Source organism: Emydura macquarii, unplaced genomic scaffold (genome assembly GCF_026122565.2).
Source record: "Emydura macquarii macquarii isolate MOO-44397 ecotype Brisbane River unplaced genomic scaffold, CSIRO-AGI_Emac_v2 contig_2636, whole genome shotgun sequence".
NCBI classification, from domain to species: Eukaryota; Metazoa; Chordata; order Testudines; family Chelidae; genus Emydura; species Emydura macquarii.
In genome coordinates, this window is record NW_027132773.1 from 29,287,494 (window position 1) to 29,302,652 (window position 15,159).

The 15,159-nt window shown below is 40.8% G+C and overlaps 1 protein-coding gene across 4 annotated transcripts in view; it reads left to right on the forward strand.

The window, feature by feature from the left end:
• The first annotated feature begins 282 nt into the window (after window positions 1-282).
• Window positions 283-15,159, forward strand: part of BRD1 (bromodomain containing 1) — a 118,615-nt gene continuing 103,738 nt past the window's right edge. For 3 of the 4 annotated variants that reach the window (XM_067564374.1, XM_067564376.1, XM_067564377.1), the window contains exon 1: window positions 6,019-7,821. In XM_067564374.1, coding sequence (XP_067420475.1) covers window positions 6,329-7,821 — 1,493 coding nt within the window. In that variant the 5' untranslated portion in view covers window positions 6,019-6,328. Of the gene's footprint in view, window positions 1,421-6,018; window positions 7,822-15,159 lie in introns of those variants that run through there. The other variant, XM_067564375.1, reaches the window with a different exon arrangement.

Below are 15,159 nucleotides of genomic sequence, written 5' to 3' on the forward strand. Positions count from 1 at the left end.
GACCGTGACCTGTCCATGACTTTTACTATAAATACCACTGACTAAATCTTAGCTGCTCCTGGGGGGGGGGGGGGGGGGGGGGGAGAGGAGGTGCTGCTGCTCTGGGGGTTGATGGCTGTCCCCTGCTTTGGTGGATGACTGCCCCCAATCACCTGCTGTTCAGGCGGTCCCTGGGGCCAACTGCTGCAGCGGCTTCTGGTTTGGCTGGCCCTGGGGCCATCCCAGCAGTGGTCAGTGGGACTGGTCCTGGGGCTGCAGCTGCAAAAGTCATGGAGGTTGCGGAAAGTCATGGAATCTGTGACTTTTGTGACCTCCATGAATGAGTCACAGGATTTTGGTGCCTGCAGGTGGAGCTGTCCCAATTACACAAGATGCTCTTCTGATCCCACAATTTTCAGGGCTGGGCATGGAGGCAGAGCTGTATATGTCAGGCCACAGACTTGCCCTGCCCAGGCTGCCATGTATATGGGGCTAGAGCTGAGAGAGGATCCTGGGATAGGAGGCTGCAAGTCAGGGACTGGGGAAAATCACAAACTGGCTGTTATGGATCCCACGTAGAGAAGTGTAGTGAGGCAGAGAAAAGTGTAGCAGTGGGCCAAGGCAGTAATAGGAACTGGCTGATAAGGCCTGATCTAGGGTGAGGGGAAGTGGAGGCTCCCCCCAGTAGCCAGGGAGAGACGTGCATTTTCTGTGGATTAAAATTGGACTTTTCTACCTGAAATTCTCAATCCCCTTCTCCCTCCCCCACGCAGGGAGGGGACTGAAAAAGTTAAAAGCCGAAGTAAAACACCCGCGGTGATTTCCTTTCCCTCCTCCCTGCTATTTGAGGCCCATCGTGCTTTTTGGAAGGGCCGCCGCATGACTTTGGCTCTGTTGAGGTTGGCAGGAGCGCCTGCCCGGCTGGCCCGTGTCAGGGGGAGCCGCTCCCCTGGGGGGCCGCCTCAGTGCAACACAGACAGGCGCAGCTGGCAGGGGAGGCTAGAGCGCAGGGGAGGCCCCTCCCCCACGGCGGCGGCGGGGCGGTGCCTGGGACTGGCGCTCTCACGTCCCTCCCGTCCCCCGCTCCCCCCCCCCGCCGGCGCAGCGCTGTGGTGAAGCCGCATTGTTTGTGCCGAGGGGGGAGGGGAGGTTCTCAGCCCTAAGACGGAGCGCCGAGCCCGCAGCCGGACTGCGCCCAGCTCCGCGCCTCCCGAATGCGCCGCGCCCGGCCTGGCCCGGCCGAGCACGAGCCCCGCACCCGCCGCCGGCAGCCCAAAGGCAGCGCGGCAGCCCAGCGTCGTCTTGGCAGCCCGGGGCTGCTGGGAGCGGGACCAGGCAGCGGCACCCGTGGGGCCTCCCCCGCCATTAGACTGGCCGCAGCGTCGGCCCGGAGACGAGGAGCAGGAGGGTCTGTCAGCCGCGCTCCGGCGGCTCCCACAGCGTGAGTGCGGCCGGGCGGGAGAGCGGGGCCGGGATCCGCGGGAGTGTGGCTCGGTGGGGCCGGGCCTAGCGAGCGGGGCTTAGAGGCGGGAGCGGGCGGAGGCGGCCCGGCACAGCGGGCGGGGGAGGGCGCAGCGCAAGCTGTTTTGTTGGACGCCATGTTGGTGGGCCGAGTATTGTCGGGGTGGGGGGTGGGGCGAGGCTTGGGAAGGGCTGGAGTTGACGGGCCTGGGCAGGAACCATTCACGCGGGGGTGACGGACCGGGCAGGAACCATTTGCGCGGGGGCTGACTGGGTTGGAGCGTTGATGGGCGTGGGCAGGAAGCGTTCGTGCTGGAACAGGGTGTGGGCAGGAACCATCCATTGCGTGTGTGTGTGGGGGGGGAGAGGGTAGGAGCTGGGGGAGGAAACCATTCTGGAAGAGCCTCGGGCGAGTGAGCCTTGGCAGGGCGGCGGGGTAGAGAAGGAGCTAGTTTGCTGAATGGTGCCGGTTATCTCCGTTCCCGGTTCGGGGAGACCCAGGAAATGTTAGGTTTGGTGGTGTCAGGTGGGCTAGCCTAGGCCTAAAATGGGTGTTTTCACTTACGGGATCGAATGAATTCTCTGGGGTTGAGGCACTGTCTTTCTGAGACTCAATATGGCTAGTCTTGAGAGGGTGTTCTGACTCTATGGGCTGAGGCTGCTGGTATCCTCTCTGCACAAGTATGCTGGAAATGTCTGTTTGCTCTCCCTTATGGTCTGGTACTAATGGGCTCTTTGCAGCATCCTTGGTAGTTTCTTTGTGCCCATCTCAAAAAGGGGGTTCCAGGGAGGATGGGGCTAGGCTGTTCTCGGTGGTGGCAGATGACAGAACAAGGAGCAACGGTCTCAAGTTGCAGGGCGGGAGGTCTAGGTTGGATATTAGGAAAACGTTTTTCACTAGGAAGGTGGTGAAGCACTGGAATGAGTTACCTAGGGAGGTGGTGGAATCTCCATCCTTAGAGGTTTTTAAGCTGAGGCTTGACAAAGCCCTGGTTGGGATGATATAGTTGAGGTTAGTCCTGCTTTGAGCAGGGGGTTGGACTAGATGACCTCCTGAGGTCCCTTCCAACTCTAATATTCTATGATCTCTTCGTGATGGTACCCAGAAAGATGCTTGTTGAGAACCATGAATGGAATGGTTGATCTCTCTTGACACAACAAGGGAGCCAGGGACCAAACACAAATACATGAGGGAGAAGGAGAGTGGCAAGTGCAGTATTCACTGAAGGTTTGCAAAGGGAATTTGCAGCCTTTACAAAGGTTCATACAAGTGCTGCCCCATAGGTCTAATCTGCTCTCCCCTCACCTGTCCCCTTACAGTGCTTCAGCCCCATAACCTTCATTCCATATAAACAGCTGCATCTTCACCTTTTTGTCATGATAATGGAAACTATCTCCTGTATTATAGTTTCTCAGCAAATTGTCATTCTAAGAAAAACAGTAGCTCTATGGAGAGCATTTCATCATCTTCTGTAGCCTTTGGTCTGCTTTAAAAGGGAGAAAGAATGCCCCCAACCTGAGCATATTAGGAATTCTTCCTGTTTTATGGTAAGGTTAGCAACCCTTATTGTTAATATGGGACTAGAAGATTATGCATTAGGGTCCCAAGGCACTTTTAGAAACCCAAACTAGGCATCTGCAAAATTAGGACAGATAATCTCAATACTACTTCCACATGTAGTGTGCTTCCTCCACCCCATTCTTACTATTTTCCTTTTTAGTGTACATTGTTAAATTGCCATCTATTTTCAGATTGGGCAAAAATAATCTAAATGTAAGAGAAGGTGCTTAAGCATATGAACAATAATTGTCCCAGTCTCATTATTGGGAGGTGTATTTTTTCATCACTTTGTTGCAGATTCCTTTCTTTATTTAGGATTTATGACATGTTGCACTAAGTCTGGGAGGAAGGCTACTTATATTTTGAGATAAGTGCTTCCTGTTCCATCAGCTGGTTGCCACTGTGCTTGAGAAATTCTGTTTTTTGGCTTGGAAATTAATGTACATTGTTTTTTTCCCATATTAAAATATATGAAAGAACAATGAATAGGATATTGACAAATGGCAGAGCATCCTCTGTAGTCAGTCATAACAACCACTGCCCCTCTTTTCCAGTATGAGGTAATGGACCTCCATGATTTTGTAGGTGTGGTTATTGTGTATATAAACATAGGTGGATGTACACAAATGCCTTTTATAGTCCAAATTAGAGTAACATTAACACCGAATATTTATATGTTGGATTATTAAAACTGAATTTTAAAAAAGATCTATTTACTCTTCATCTATTGTGCTGTTTATCATCTTAAAAAATGAAACTGAATTGGTCAATTTCAGTGTCAGGTTCTCTTGCACTAACACATTGATAAAAGACTTAACAAAATATAAGCAAACAGTCAAAGACATATACATTTTTATTGAAATGTAGAGTGGCCATTTTATATTTCCCTACTCCTGAACTCACTCTTGCTTGTGAGATTATGGTAACTAAATTTAGGGCTTAAACTAAATTGTCACTCCCTTTATATCTAGTTATTGGATCTACTATAGCAAATATTAGTGGATTCATCTGTTCTGTGGCTGGAAACTGACACATTCAATGAAATGTTGCTTTACAAAATAATGATACCTAACTTTTATATAGTGCTTTTCATCAGTAGGTATCAGATTGCTTCACAATCGTTTGATACATTTATCCTGACAGATAACCCTATTAAATGTTTCATGCAAATTCACAAAAGGAGAAAAATCTTCCCCATTATTTTTTTGTCCATTACCTAAGTACAATGGAAATCAATTATTGCCCTGTAGTGACTGTGCACTGAATATTGCTTTTTTTGGGTTTGTGTTAGAAAACATGTTTTTAATACAGTTGTGTTTGACTTTAACACAAAATTGTTTAAATAACACACAATATTACATCCACAAAAACAAGAAAACTTTAATTCAGGCTGGTTTGTTTTTTTTTCTTTCTTTCTTTCTTTTTTTTTTTTAAAAATGAGGCCATTTTTTTCCACAGTGCGAGCAAGATATTGGAAGGGTAAGGTATGTGGTCTGATATTACCTGATTGATATAGCCCACCTTATCTTTGTGCTGCAAATCATCAGGTATATGAAGGACTTGGCACCATGGGGGAGCAAAGCATTGTATTTAAGGTTTGCCTTTGAATTTATAGGTAATAGTAAATTTTGTGTCAACTTTTCAAGAACAAAATAGAAGTATGGTGAAGCTGATGGGGAGAGAATAGACATGTATTTGCCCAATATTTTGGTAGGCATACTATCAGTTACTGAAGTATTTATTCTGCAGACTGTACTGACTCCCTCGTGTGTAATTCCTGACTTGATCAGGGCTGGTATGGTTTAGCTAGCAAGTCAGAATGGTGGTCATGGGAGCTCAAGAAATTTAATTATAGGGCACCAAGAGCTTTGCTGTTCGTAAGTTTGAGATTCGCTTATTGTCTAACAGTTGGTTTTCAAAGTGCTCTAAAAATAAGATAATATAATATCTACCATGACTTCCAGATGCTAGGTTGAGTTTACAGGGCTGCAAGGGAGAAAATTTGTATTTGTTCATTTGGTCAGCTGGGCAGACCTGTGCTGAAAAAGATACAAATATGGCAGCCCACAATTTTAATTTTAGTAATCTTTCAGATTACAGACTCTGTTATATGGGCCAATCTAGCCAGGATGCTTAGTTTTCCCTCTTTACAATCTTATTGGTACAGCTCCCCTTATGATACAGCTGCAATACTTTATTCCAGTAGATCTTGGAGCTAAAAATGAGTGTTTCTTTCCCTAGGTCACTGGTTCAAATCCAGCCGAAGCTGGCTGTGTATAATTTTAAAGTTAATAGAATTTTAGCAATGCTATTTACAAGTCATAAAATGGTGATTTGCTCTTGAGAATCTCTCTGGAAAGGGCATTGGAGGTTTCTTTCAGATCAAATGTTCATTTTAAAAGTGAAATGATGGGGTTTTTTGCTAATTGGCAGCCCCAAAAACCCAGGCTGAGAGCTAAAATTAAAGTTGTTCTCAATTTGCATTTCCATTAGTGGTAGAAGTTTTGGTATTGAACCATAATACATAGTTGTCTTGATGATACATGGTCCAGAATGGAATATGCTTTTCCACAGCAATATGGGCTATGGAGCGCTAAATAAAATGTATGATGGTAATAATTATCATCTTTGTCACTAATATTATCTGATAGTGCACCTATGAAAACGTAGAAGACCAGCTCCCGCCCCAAAGAGTTTACAATATAAATAGTGATATATGTGAGGAAATAACATAAACCTTACATCGTTAAGGTTTACTTTAGCTAAGTGTAAACATACTGACTGTAAGTAGATATAATTCTGAACACACATAGAAGGCAGATTTGTTAAAGCAAATGCAATGTTTACATAATTACTTTTCTGATCATAATTGCCCTTTGTGCAAAAATATTTCTGGAATATTTCTTATTCAGACTGCTGCTGAATAAGCTTTACATCATGAAACCAGCACTTTGTTTTCCAAGGCCTGTATGCAATGGTAATTTTCTATTACAATGACTACTTCTGTTACCTTATGGAACAAGTTTAATCCTTTGGTGGGTGGGCATTGGCAACAATTCCTCTGTGCCAGCGTTGAATTGCTTCAGTTTGATTGGCTTCCAGTAGCTTTACACAACTACAGGTGTAAATTCGTTATATTTTATTAATTTGTCACTGAGGGGTCTCTTTTAATGTAGAAAATTACTGAAATTCATTCCAACAAGCTATCAAGATATTTGTATTTGGAGTAATGCTAAATGTGTTACTCACTGGTGTGTCTTTGGAAGTTAGGGTAGTCAAATTTTGTTTTGAGTACAAACATTGCATAAATGTAAGGCTTGCATATCAATGGATAATACAAAACTTAAACTAACTCCTTTTTTACTGTATTTATTTTTATACTCTAGCAAGAGAGGTAAATATTTAAAATGCAGCATCATAACTCTGGTTATAATTTTAGGTAATCATTACCAAATGAGGAGAAAAGGAAGATGCCATCGAGTATCTGCGGCAAGGCATTCTTCTTCCCCATGCAGTATTAAACACTCCCCTACACGAGAAACTTTGACATATGCTCAAGCTCAAAGAATGGTTGAAATAGAAATTGAAGGTCGCCTGCACAGGATCAGTATTTTTGATCCGTTAGAGATTATATTAGAAGATGATCTTACAGCGCAAGAAATGAGTGAATGCAACAGCAATAAAGAAAATAGTGAGAGACCACCAATTTGTCTGAGATCCAAGCGGCATAAAAACAACAAAGTGAAAAAGAAAAATGAAGCTCTTCCAAGTGCACACGGTATACCTGCTACAACAAGTCCTCTTCCAGAACCAAAAGTACGTATTGTTGAGTACAGTCCACCTTCTGCCCCCCGGAGACCTCCAGTTTATTATAAATTCATTGAAAAGTCAGCAGAAGAACTAGACAATGAAGTGGAGTATGACATGGATGAAGAAGATTATGCATGGTTAGAAATAATAAATGAAAAGCGAAAAAGTGATGGAGTGTCAGTTGTGTCACAAAATATGTTTGAATTCCTTATGGACAGGTTTGAAAAAGAGTCTTATTGTGAGAACCAAAAACAGGGTGATCATCAGTCTTTAATTGATGAAGATGCAGTGTGTTGTATATGCATGGATGGTGAATGTCAGAACAGCAATGTAATCCTATTTTGTGATATGTGTAATTTAGCAGTGCATCAGGAGTGCTATGGGGTGCCATATATACCTGAGGGTCAGTGGCTCTGCAGACGCTGTTTGCAGTCCCATGCCCGGCCTGTAGACTGTGTACTGTGCCCAAACAAGGGAGGTGCCTTTAAAAAGACTGATGATGACCGTTGGGGACATGTTGTGTGTGCTTTGTGGATTCCAGAAGTTGGATTTGCCAATACAGTTTTTATTGAGCCAATTGATGGTGTCAGAAACATTCCCCCAGCCAGATGGAAGTTAACATGCTACCTCTGTAAACAGAAAGGTGTTGGTGCCTGCATCCAGTGCCACAAAGCGAACTGTTACACAGCATTCCATGTGACATGTGCTCAAAAGGCTGGTTTGTATATGAAAATGGAACCTGTGAAAGAATTAACTGGCAGTGGGACAACATTCTCTGTAAAAAAGACTGCCTATTGTGATGTACATACTCCACCAGGTTGTATACGGAGACCTCTAAATATTTATGGAGAAGCTGATGTGAAAAATGGTGTATGTAGAAAAGAGGGATCAGTCAGAACTGCAAGGTCTACATCAAAAGTCAGAAAAAAGACAAAAAAGGCCAAGAAATCAGTGGTTGAACCCTGTACAGCTATGCCAACAGTATCTGCTCCTTATATTCCCCCTCAGAGGTAAGCAAACAATCAAAGAATTTTTTGTTTAAATTTTGCTGTATGTCCCTTTGAATATACATTTGTCATAGGTTCTATAGATAAAGAATGAATGAAAGTTTGAAAAACTGCATAATAAGAGACTTAAGCAACAAAGGAAAAAAATGGGAAAAGGTAGGTGCCCTAATATGTGAATTGTGCATGTTGGATTACTTTTGGAACTTGTAGTTAAAAACACACAACATGCTTTCCCATGGAAATTGAAGGATCGTCATTCCCTCCCCGCCTAAATCCTGCTTTCATTGTTGGATCCAGCAGTCAGTTTTCTTCCAAGCTGTAAATCTGTGTATGCCCTTTTAATTTTCTCACGTAGGCCCCAATTCAGAATAGTAAAAATACCACCCGCTTAACTTCACCTCATTTCAAGAAAGCACTTAAGCACAGACTTAAGTGCTTTTCTGAGTGTGCCTGACTTTCCTTTCTTAGCTGTGCTTTTTAAAAGGACACCCACATGAAAATCACCTTTTTGCATATGATAGCTTTTGTATCTAGTCAACCCCACTGGTCTCTTGATAAATTATTCTTATTGTCCTGTGCATTTAGCACCGTATCATTCTATGCATTACTTTGAGCAGAGCTTGCTGGTGTGTTTTTCCCTAAGTCTTTCTCTGAAAAGAGGAAGGTGAAGAGGAGGAGAGTGAGCCTAAGCCTGTTTTGTGATCCAAATACTGTTCCTTACTGTGGAAAGACCCTTAAATCAGCAGGAAAAAAAAACAACATAAAACATTTTAATACAGGAATTAATCAAAATACTTTTACATGCTTTTATATAATCCTGTATTAGAAAAAGAAGAATTTTTTGAAATTAGTAAATTAAATACTTTAAATAAAAGTTGAAATTCCCTTAAAATCTCATCTCTAGACCATCAATATTTGTGGCTTCTGTTGAACTGGACATCCTGTGCCCACTCAATTTTAGTATGCTGTAGGATGTTTTCCAAATAGTACAGGAAGCACTCTGAGGCAGTACTTTGGCTCAATGAGGTAGAGTTTCATGCGGCTGTTCCTAAATCTTCTGTTTGATATCTCACTGTGCAATAATGTTTTTCAAGGCTGTCAAGAATCACCCTTTGGTGCTGTGCAGATTTCTTTTTGAAATTAACCAGTAAACTGTAGAGCTCTGCTCTAATGACTTAAACAGTGCATCTGAAATGAATTATTAGGCATGGGACCAAAAGCTCTGTGCCATTAACACATTGACATGAATACATGTACATTAGAAGATAAGAATGGCGATACTGGGTGAGTCCACCCAGCTCAATAACCAGTCTTCCAACAGTGGCTGGGGCCAAATGCTTCAGAACGAATGAACAGAATGGGGAAATTCATGCAGTGATCCATCCCCTGTCATCTGTTCCCAGCTTTTAGCAGTCAGAGGTTATGGACACCCAAAGCAGTGATGGACCTATCTGCCATGAATTTATCTAATTCTTTTTTTTAAATCCAGTTTAGAATCCAGTTTTGGCCTTCAATTAAATTTCATTGGGTGTCCCCTGGTTCTTACGTTATATGAAGGAGTAAATAACACTTATTCACTTTTTCTACACCAGTCACAATTTTATAGACCTCTGTCATATCTCACCTCAGTCTCTTTTTTTAAACTGAACAGGCCCAGTCTTTTAGATCTCTCCTCATATGGAAGCTGTTCTATACTCCTAATCATTTTTGTTGCCCTTCTCTGTACTTTTTCAAATTCTGACGTATCTTTTTGAGATAAGGTGACCAGAACTGCACACAGTCTTGAAGGTGAGGGGCGTACCATGGATTTATATAGTAGCATGATATTTTCTGGTTTATTATCTATCCCTTTTCTGATGGTTCCTAGCATAGTTAGCTTTTTTGACTGCTCTTGCACATTAAATTAATGTTTTCAGAAAGCAACTCATAAAGACTCAAGATCTCTTTCTTAAGTGGTAACAGCTAATTTAGACCCCATTATTTTTATGTATAGTAGGGATTATATTTTCCAATGTGCATTACTTTGCATTTCATCTACGCTTTCTTGCCCAGTTGCTCACTTTTGTGAGATCCCTTTGTAACTCTTAATAGTTTGCTTTGGTCATAAGTATCTTGAGTAATTTGATATCATCTACAGACTTTGTCACCCCCTGCTTACCCCTTTTTTCTCGATAATTTATGAGTATGCTGAACAGCACTGGTCCTAGTACAGATTTTTGGGGGACACCACTATTCACCTCTCTCCATTCTGAAAACTGACCATTTATTCTTACCCTTTTGTTTCCTGTCTTCTAACAAGTTACTGATCCATGAGAGGCCATTCCCTTATGCAAGTTAGTTTGCTTAAGAGCCTTTGGTGAGGGACCTAGTCAAAGACTTTCTGAAAGTCCAAGTACACTGTATCCAGTGGATCATCCTTGTACACATTTGTTGACACTCTCAAAGAATTCTAATAAATTATTGAGGCATGATTTCCCTTTACAAAATCTGTGTTGACTCTTCCCCAACATGTCATGGTCATGCATGTGTCTGATAATTCTGTTCTTTACTATAGTTTCAACCAATTTGTCGGGTACTGAAGTTAGACCTGCTGGCGTGTAACTGCCAGGATTGCCTCGGGAGCCTGTTTTAAAATTCAGCCTCCCATTAGCTATCTGCCAGTCATCTGGTACAGAAGCTGATTTAAGTGCTAGGTTACATACCCCAGTTAGCAGTTCTGCATTTTCATATTTGAGTTCCTTCAGAACTCTTGGGTGAATACCGCCTCGTTCTGGTGACTTACTGTTTTTTAACTTATGAATTTGTTCCAAAACCTTTTCTGTTGACACCTCAGTCTGAGACAGTTCATCAGATTTGTCACCTAAAAAGAATGGCTCAGGTTTGTGAATCTCCCTCACGTCCTCTGCAGGGAAGACTGATGCAAAGAATTCACTGCTTTTCTGCAGTGGCCTTGTGTTCCTGGAGTGCTCCGTTAGCACCTTGATCTTTCAGAGGCTTCACTGATTATTTGGCAGGCTTCCTTCTTCTGATGTACTTAACTTTTTTTTGCTGTGTCTTGAAGTACAATTGTATAGTTAAAATTAAAAGTGAATAGTTCTTTTTAAAATGTTCCCATTATAAAAATAAACTCTTGGGGAATGGGGCTAAAATTAGATCCTAATCTGTTTTTTTTACATTTTAAACTTCTGTATATTGTAAGTTCCTCCAGGAACTTAAACCTTTACCTTGTGCAGTTTTTTTGTGGGTATATCTGAAAATTATATGTATGTATGTTATAAGTATTTTAAACAAGGACTGTTTGGTGTTCTGCCAGTCAAATTTAGAATTGGTGTGAATTAATGAGAGACTGGTCACTTTAATTAAAAAAAAAAAAAAACAAAAAACCACACACACACTCTAAGAGGTTTCTTTATGTGGGGGGAAGAGAGCAAAGTTTCAAGACCTTAAACTTGGTTTCATTTATCTAGTTTCAAATTTAGGAGGACTTACAATGGCTTAATTAAAGGAAGAAAGTACTGAAACTTACTTTTTTCAGATTTCATTCATTTACATTTAACTGAGTTCTAATATCTCTTGAATTTGGAAACCTGCTGCTTATGGTGTCAGAGACAGATGGGGCTGTGGCAGAGAGGGAGATTTACTTCAGTTTTGCTGAACATTTGAGACTTGCATAGTTGATGTTCGAAAACACAACAAATAGTAGGGGACAGGAAATACAATTTCAGAAAATAGATTTTTCTGATATGTCTCTCTCTGTAAACTGACTTCAATTCCAGCATTGTTGTAGCATCAGTATTCTTGTTTTAGAGTTAAGCGAGACAAATGCTTTGTAAGCTGCTTCTGGCAGGGACCATATGTTTGGGTTCATAGTGCTTACCACATCAGGGCCATGATCCTGATTGGGCCTTTGTGTGCTACAAAAATATTACAAATAAATTATATCATTTGAAAGTTGTGACTTCATATAATGTATGGTTAGAACTGGTCAAATGATTCTTTACAAATAATGGTTGTTCAGAATGTAGCCCCATTCTGATTTCTGTTAATATGTTTGCTGAATGGCCTGGATGAATAGCTTTTAGTCTCTGGGTTGGTAGCAGACTTCAGTTAGACGGCACTCTGTTCTTTATTCACTGTGTGTGATTGGTGAAATGAATTTTTCTGCTTCTTGATGAGATAATATTTTAAAACAGGATAATAGCAAGTAACAAATACTCTTGTTCCTGTGAAAAATAGGTGTTCATACATTCAGTATAGCTCTAAAAACTTTTTCAAACAATTCTGTTTGCTTGAATGTTCACAAATAACAAGGGAACAGGTTAAATTAAATAGCAGTTCAGAATTTAAATGTTCATAGTGTTGAACCAGTTCTAGCTTTTTTTAGTTCTTGCAATAGGTAAATCTCACTAAAATGAGACCATCATGTAAGGGTGGAAGAGGAGGATAATGTGGTGGGGGTATTATGTAATCAGAATGACCCGATTTTTAAATTTTATATCTTATGAAAAATCAGGGATAGATGTACGTGCTTTTTGTTATTATTACTTATTGTTTGGAAAATTACTTCCATTCTCAGATTCCACAGATATTCCAGTATTTGTTTCCAGCCTGGCTTTGACGCAGTTGGACACTGAAATGGTCATGGGTTCCTTGGACCAGAAATTATATTTTTGGCAGCGGCCAAGAGTTGAAAATTATTTAAAAAAAAAAAACCAAAACAACCAACTTTCAGAAAAATGTTTGAAAGCAAGTTCCTGATATAAATTGTTTGGCTTTGGGTGGATGTAGATATTACCTCAAAGTCCAAAGTAGAAAGGTGTCTACTTTCCAAAACTGATCCGTGAATCAAAAAAAAAAAGTCTTTGTTTTTGATTTGCTTGATTTTTGGGATTACTGAATAAAAAACTAATTTTGCTGCAGGCCAAAATCTTCATGGTCTAATCTCCTTTGCCTGAAGGATAAATACTGTAAGAATTAATATATGGGTCGTTTTGAAAACAGTTCCACATAATGATAGTAAATGCTATAGTTAATGCTACTTGCAGTCTTCAGGTAAACTAACCCCTTTTCTAACAGTTCTTTAACCAGTATTTCTCTTGGGGCTGAAACTTGCCATGCCTTTTCTAGAGAGTGAGGAAAATTGTCATTTAAGTTATGAGCAAAGAAAAACACACACTCCAAGCCAATTATTTTTAAAATTGATATTTAGAGCTGTTGAGCAGTCACCTAAAAGTTGATGGGAGCTACATGTGCTCAGCATCTCTGAAAATCAGGCTACATTTTTTTTCAATTAAATCTCTTGTTCAGTAATAGCTCAAAATTGGTTGAATAAAGAAACTTTCTATTTGGCATGTAGCTAAACCTTCATGAGAGAGTTTCTTAGCTAGCCATAGAGGAAAAACATTAAAAGTGAAGTGAGTGGAAAAAACACGTGAGCGTGTTAAGTGAGCATCTACTGAAACTTTAGCAAAACCTAACGAACCCCTGCTCCTGTATGACATTCATTTAGGTATGAATGAGAACTGCACCATCTCATTAATCTGGAGCGCCTCAGTGAGAGACGCTACAACTGGAATAGTATGTATGAGGGAGATTGTGATACTGATACATACCTACAGTAAAATCATCCCCAAATGTCCCTGCCATAACACCAGTGAAAATAGTAGGTATGAAATTTGCGGTCCTTGTCATTTCAGGATGTCTATGTCTATTTTGTGTTACATAGTTTTCTGTACATTTGAAGTTTGTCTAAGTGAAATTCCTAGGTAAAGCTTTCAAAATCATTTAAGGGTGTTAGGATCAGATATTTCACACAGCTTTTTGCACCAGGTTAACTGTATTGGTTTAAAACCTGATTTAGGTTACCAGTGCAGCTGTTCCACACTGGCTCCTAAGTCCTTTTGGCACTTTTCAAAATTTTTATTTTTTATCTTTACTGCTTGGGGGAAAATGCATTTCTCCTAGTGCAAATTAACATACCCTATTAAACTAGTCGCTTAGTGAGGGTAGGAACTCACCCCTTCAATCTTCACTAACATTGTCAACCACACTGTACATGCTGTATGTGTTCAGTTATTCATTTAGTAGGCTATTTCCCACATACTGCAAATATATACTGATTATTAGTTAGTTACCACAGGACTCTTATTTCCTTTATGCTTTTTAAAATTTTTTGTAACTTTAATGTTGCATTAACTTTTGGCTTTATTTATTATAAGTGAGCATCCCCTAGATCTAGGTTCCCTAAAACTGTTGACTATAAAAGATTGTGACATCTTTGAGAATCTCTGACTTACATTGTTTGCCTTTGATTTTGAGCAGAGGGACTATCCCTTAGGCTACAGAAGTGCCTTTTCTTTTTCCTGTGAAATTCCATTCAACTTTGGCTGAGATATAAACTGAAAATCATCACTTGCCTTCTGTTGCTTGCATTCCTCAGCAAAACTTTGGCTCAAATAACTGATCTGAAGCAGGACTGACATTGCTGCTGCAGCAGCAGCAGTGTACACTGTAGTGGGAACACTTGAAAGATGCCAGAGCATCTGTAGTGAAGGAATTCCCACATCAGGACTCATCATGTAGTCCCAGTTGACACCATCTGGAACAAGAGGGATATGTGGGGGAAAGAAGGGTTTCCTGGGCTGGGATCCTTTTTGCAACCTCCCAGATGTAGCACATGGCCTAGTTGTCCATCCTGCCCTCTGGAGTAACAGCCTTCTGCTACCAGCTAATGTAGGCTGTGTGACTGATACCACTTGAGTTTGTATTGTAGTGTCAAGGTTCATGGTTCAAACTCCTCTGATGATGCATGATGTCTAAGCTGTTACAGTTCTACATAATGGAATTTGTTTTTCCCTTTTCCCTTTAAAATAATAACTCTAGGGAATTACATGCAAAAAGATTGCAAAGTAAATCACTCAGAATTTAGGAAATGTCAGATTTAAGCTGTCGAGGCAACCTTTATTGTTCCCCTCATGTGTATTCATTGATACAGCGTTTAATTTCATGATCACATACTTTTTTAATTTCTGTGTATGCCACCTGCCCCATTCAGGGTATGATGGATGTGCCAGCGGGCAGAATTATGGCTGCCTGTCCAAACTAAATCTAGCTTTTTCTAATTTTCAAGTGCTTGACTCTGCAACCTAAATAACATTCTTTTAGTGTTGGTTTTTTATATGTATAGACATGTTACAGATTAATTTTGAAACCGTTTATATGTTTGAGCCAAAAATGTACGTCACATTTGATCACTATGTAAAATGAGGCAGACATCAAAATTTATATACATTGGAAATAAAATTTCATGTGGGAGAGCTATGACTGAAGTTTGATACCAAC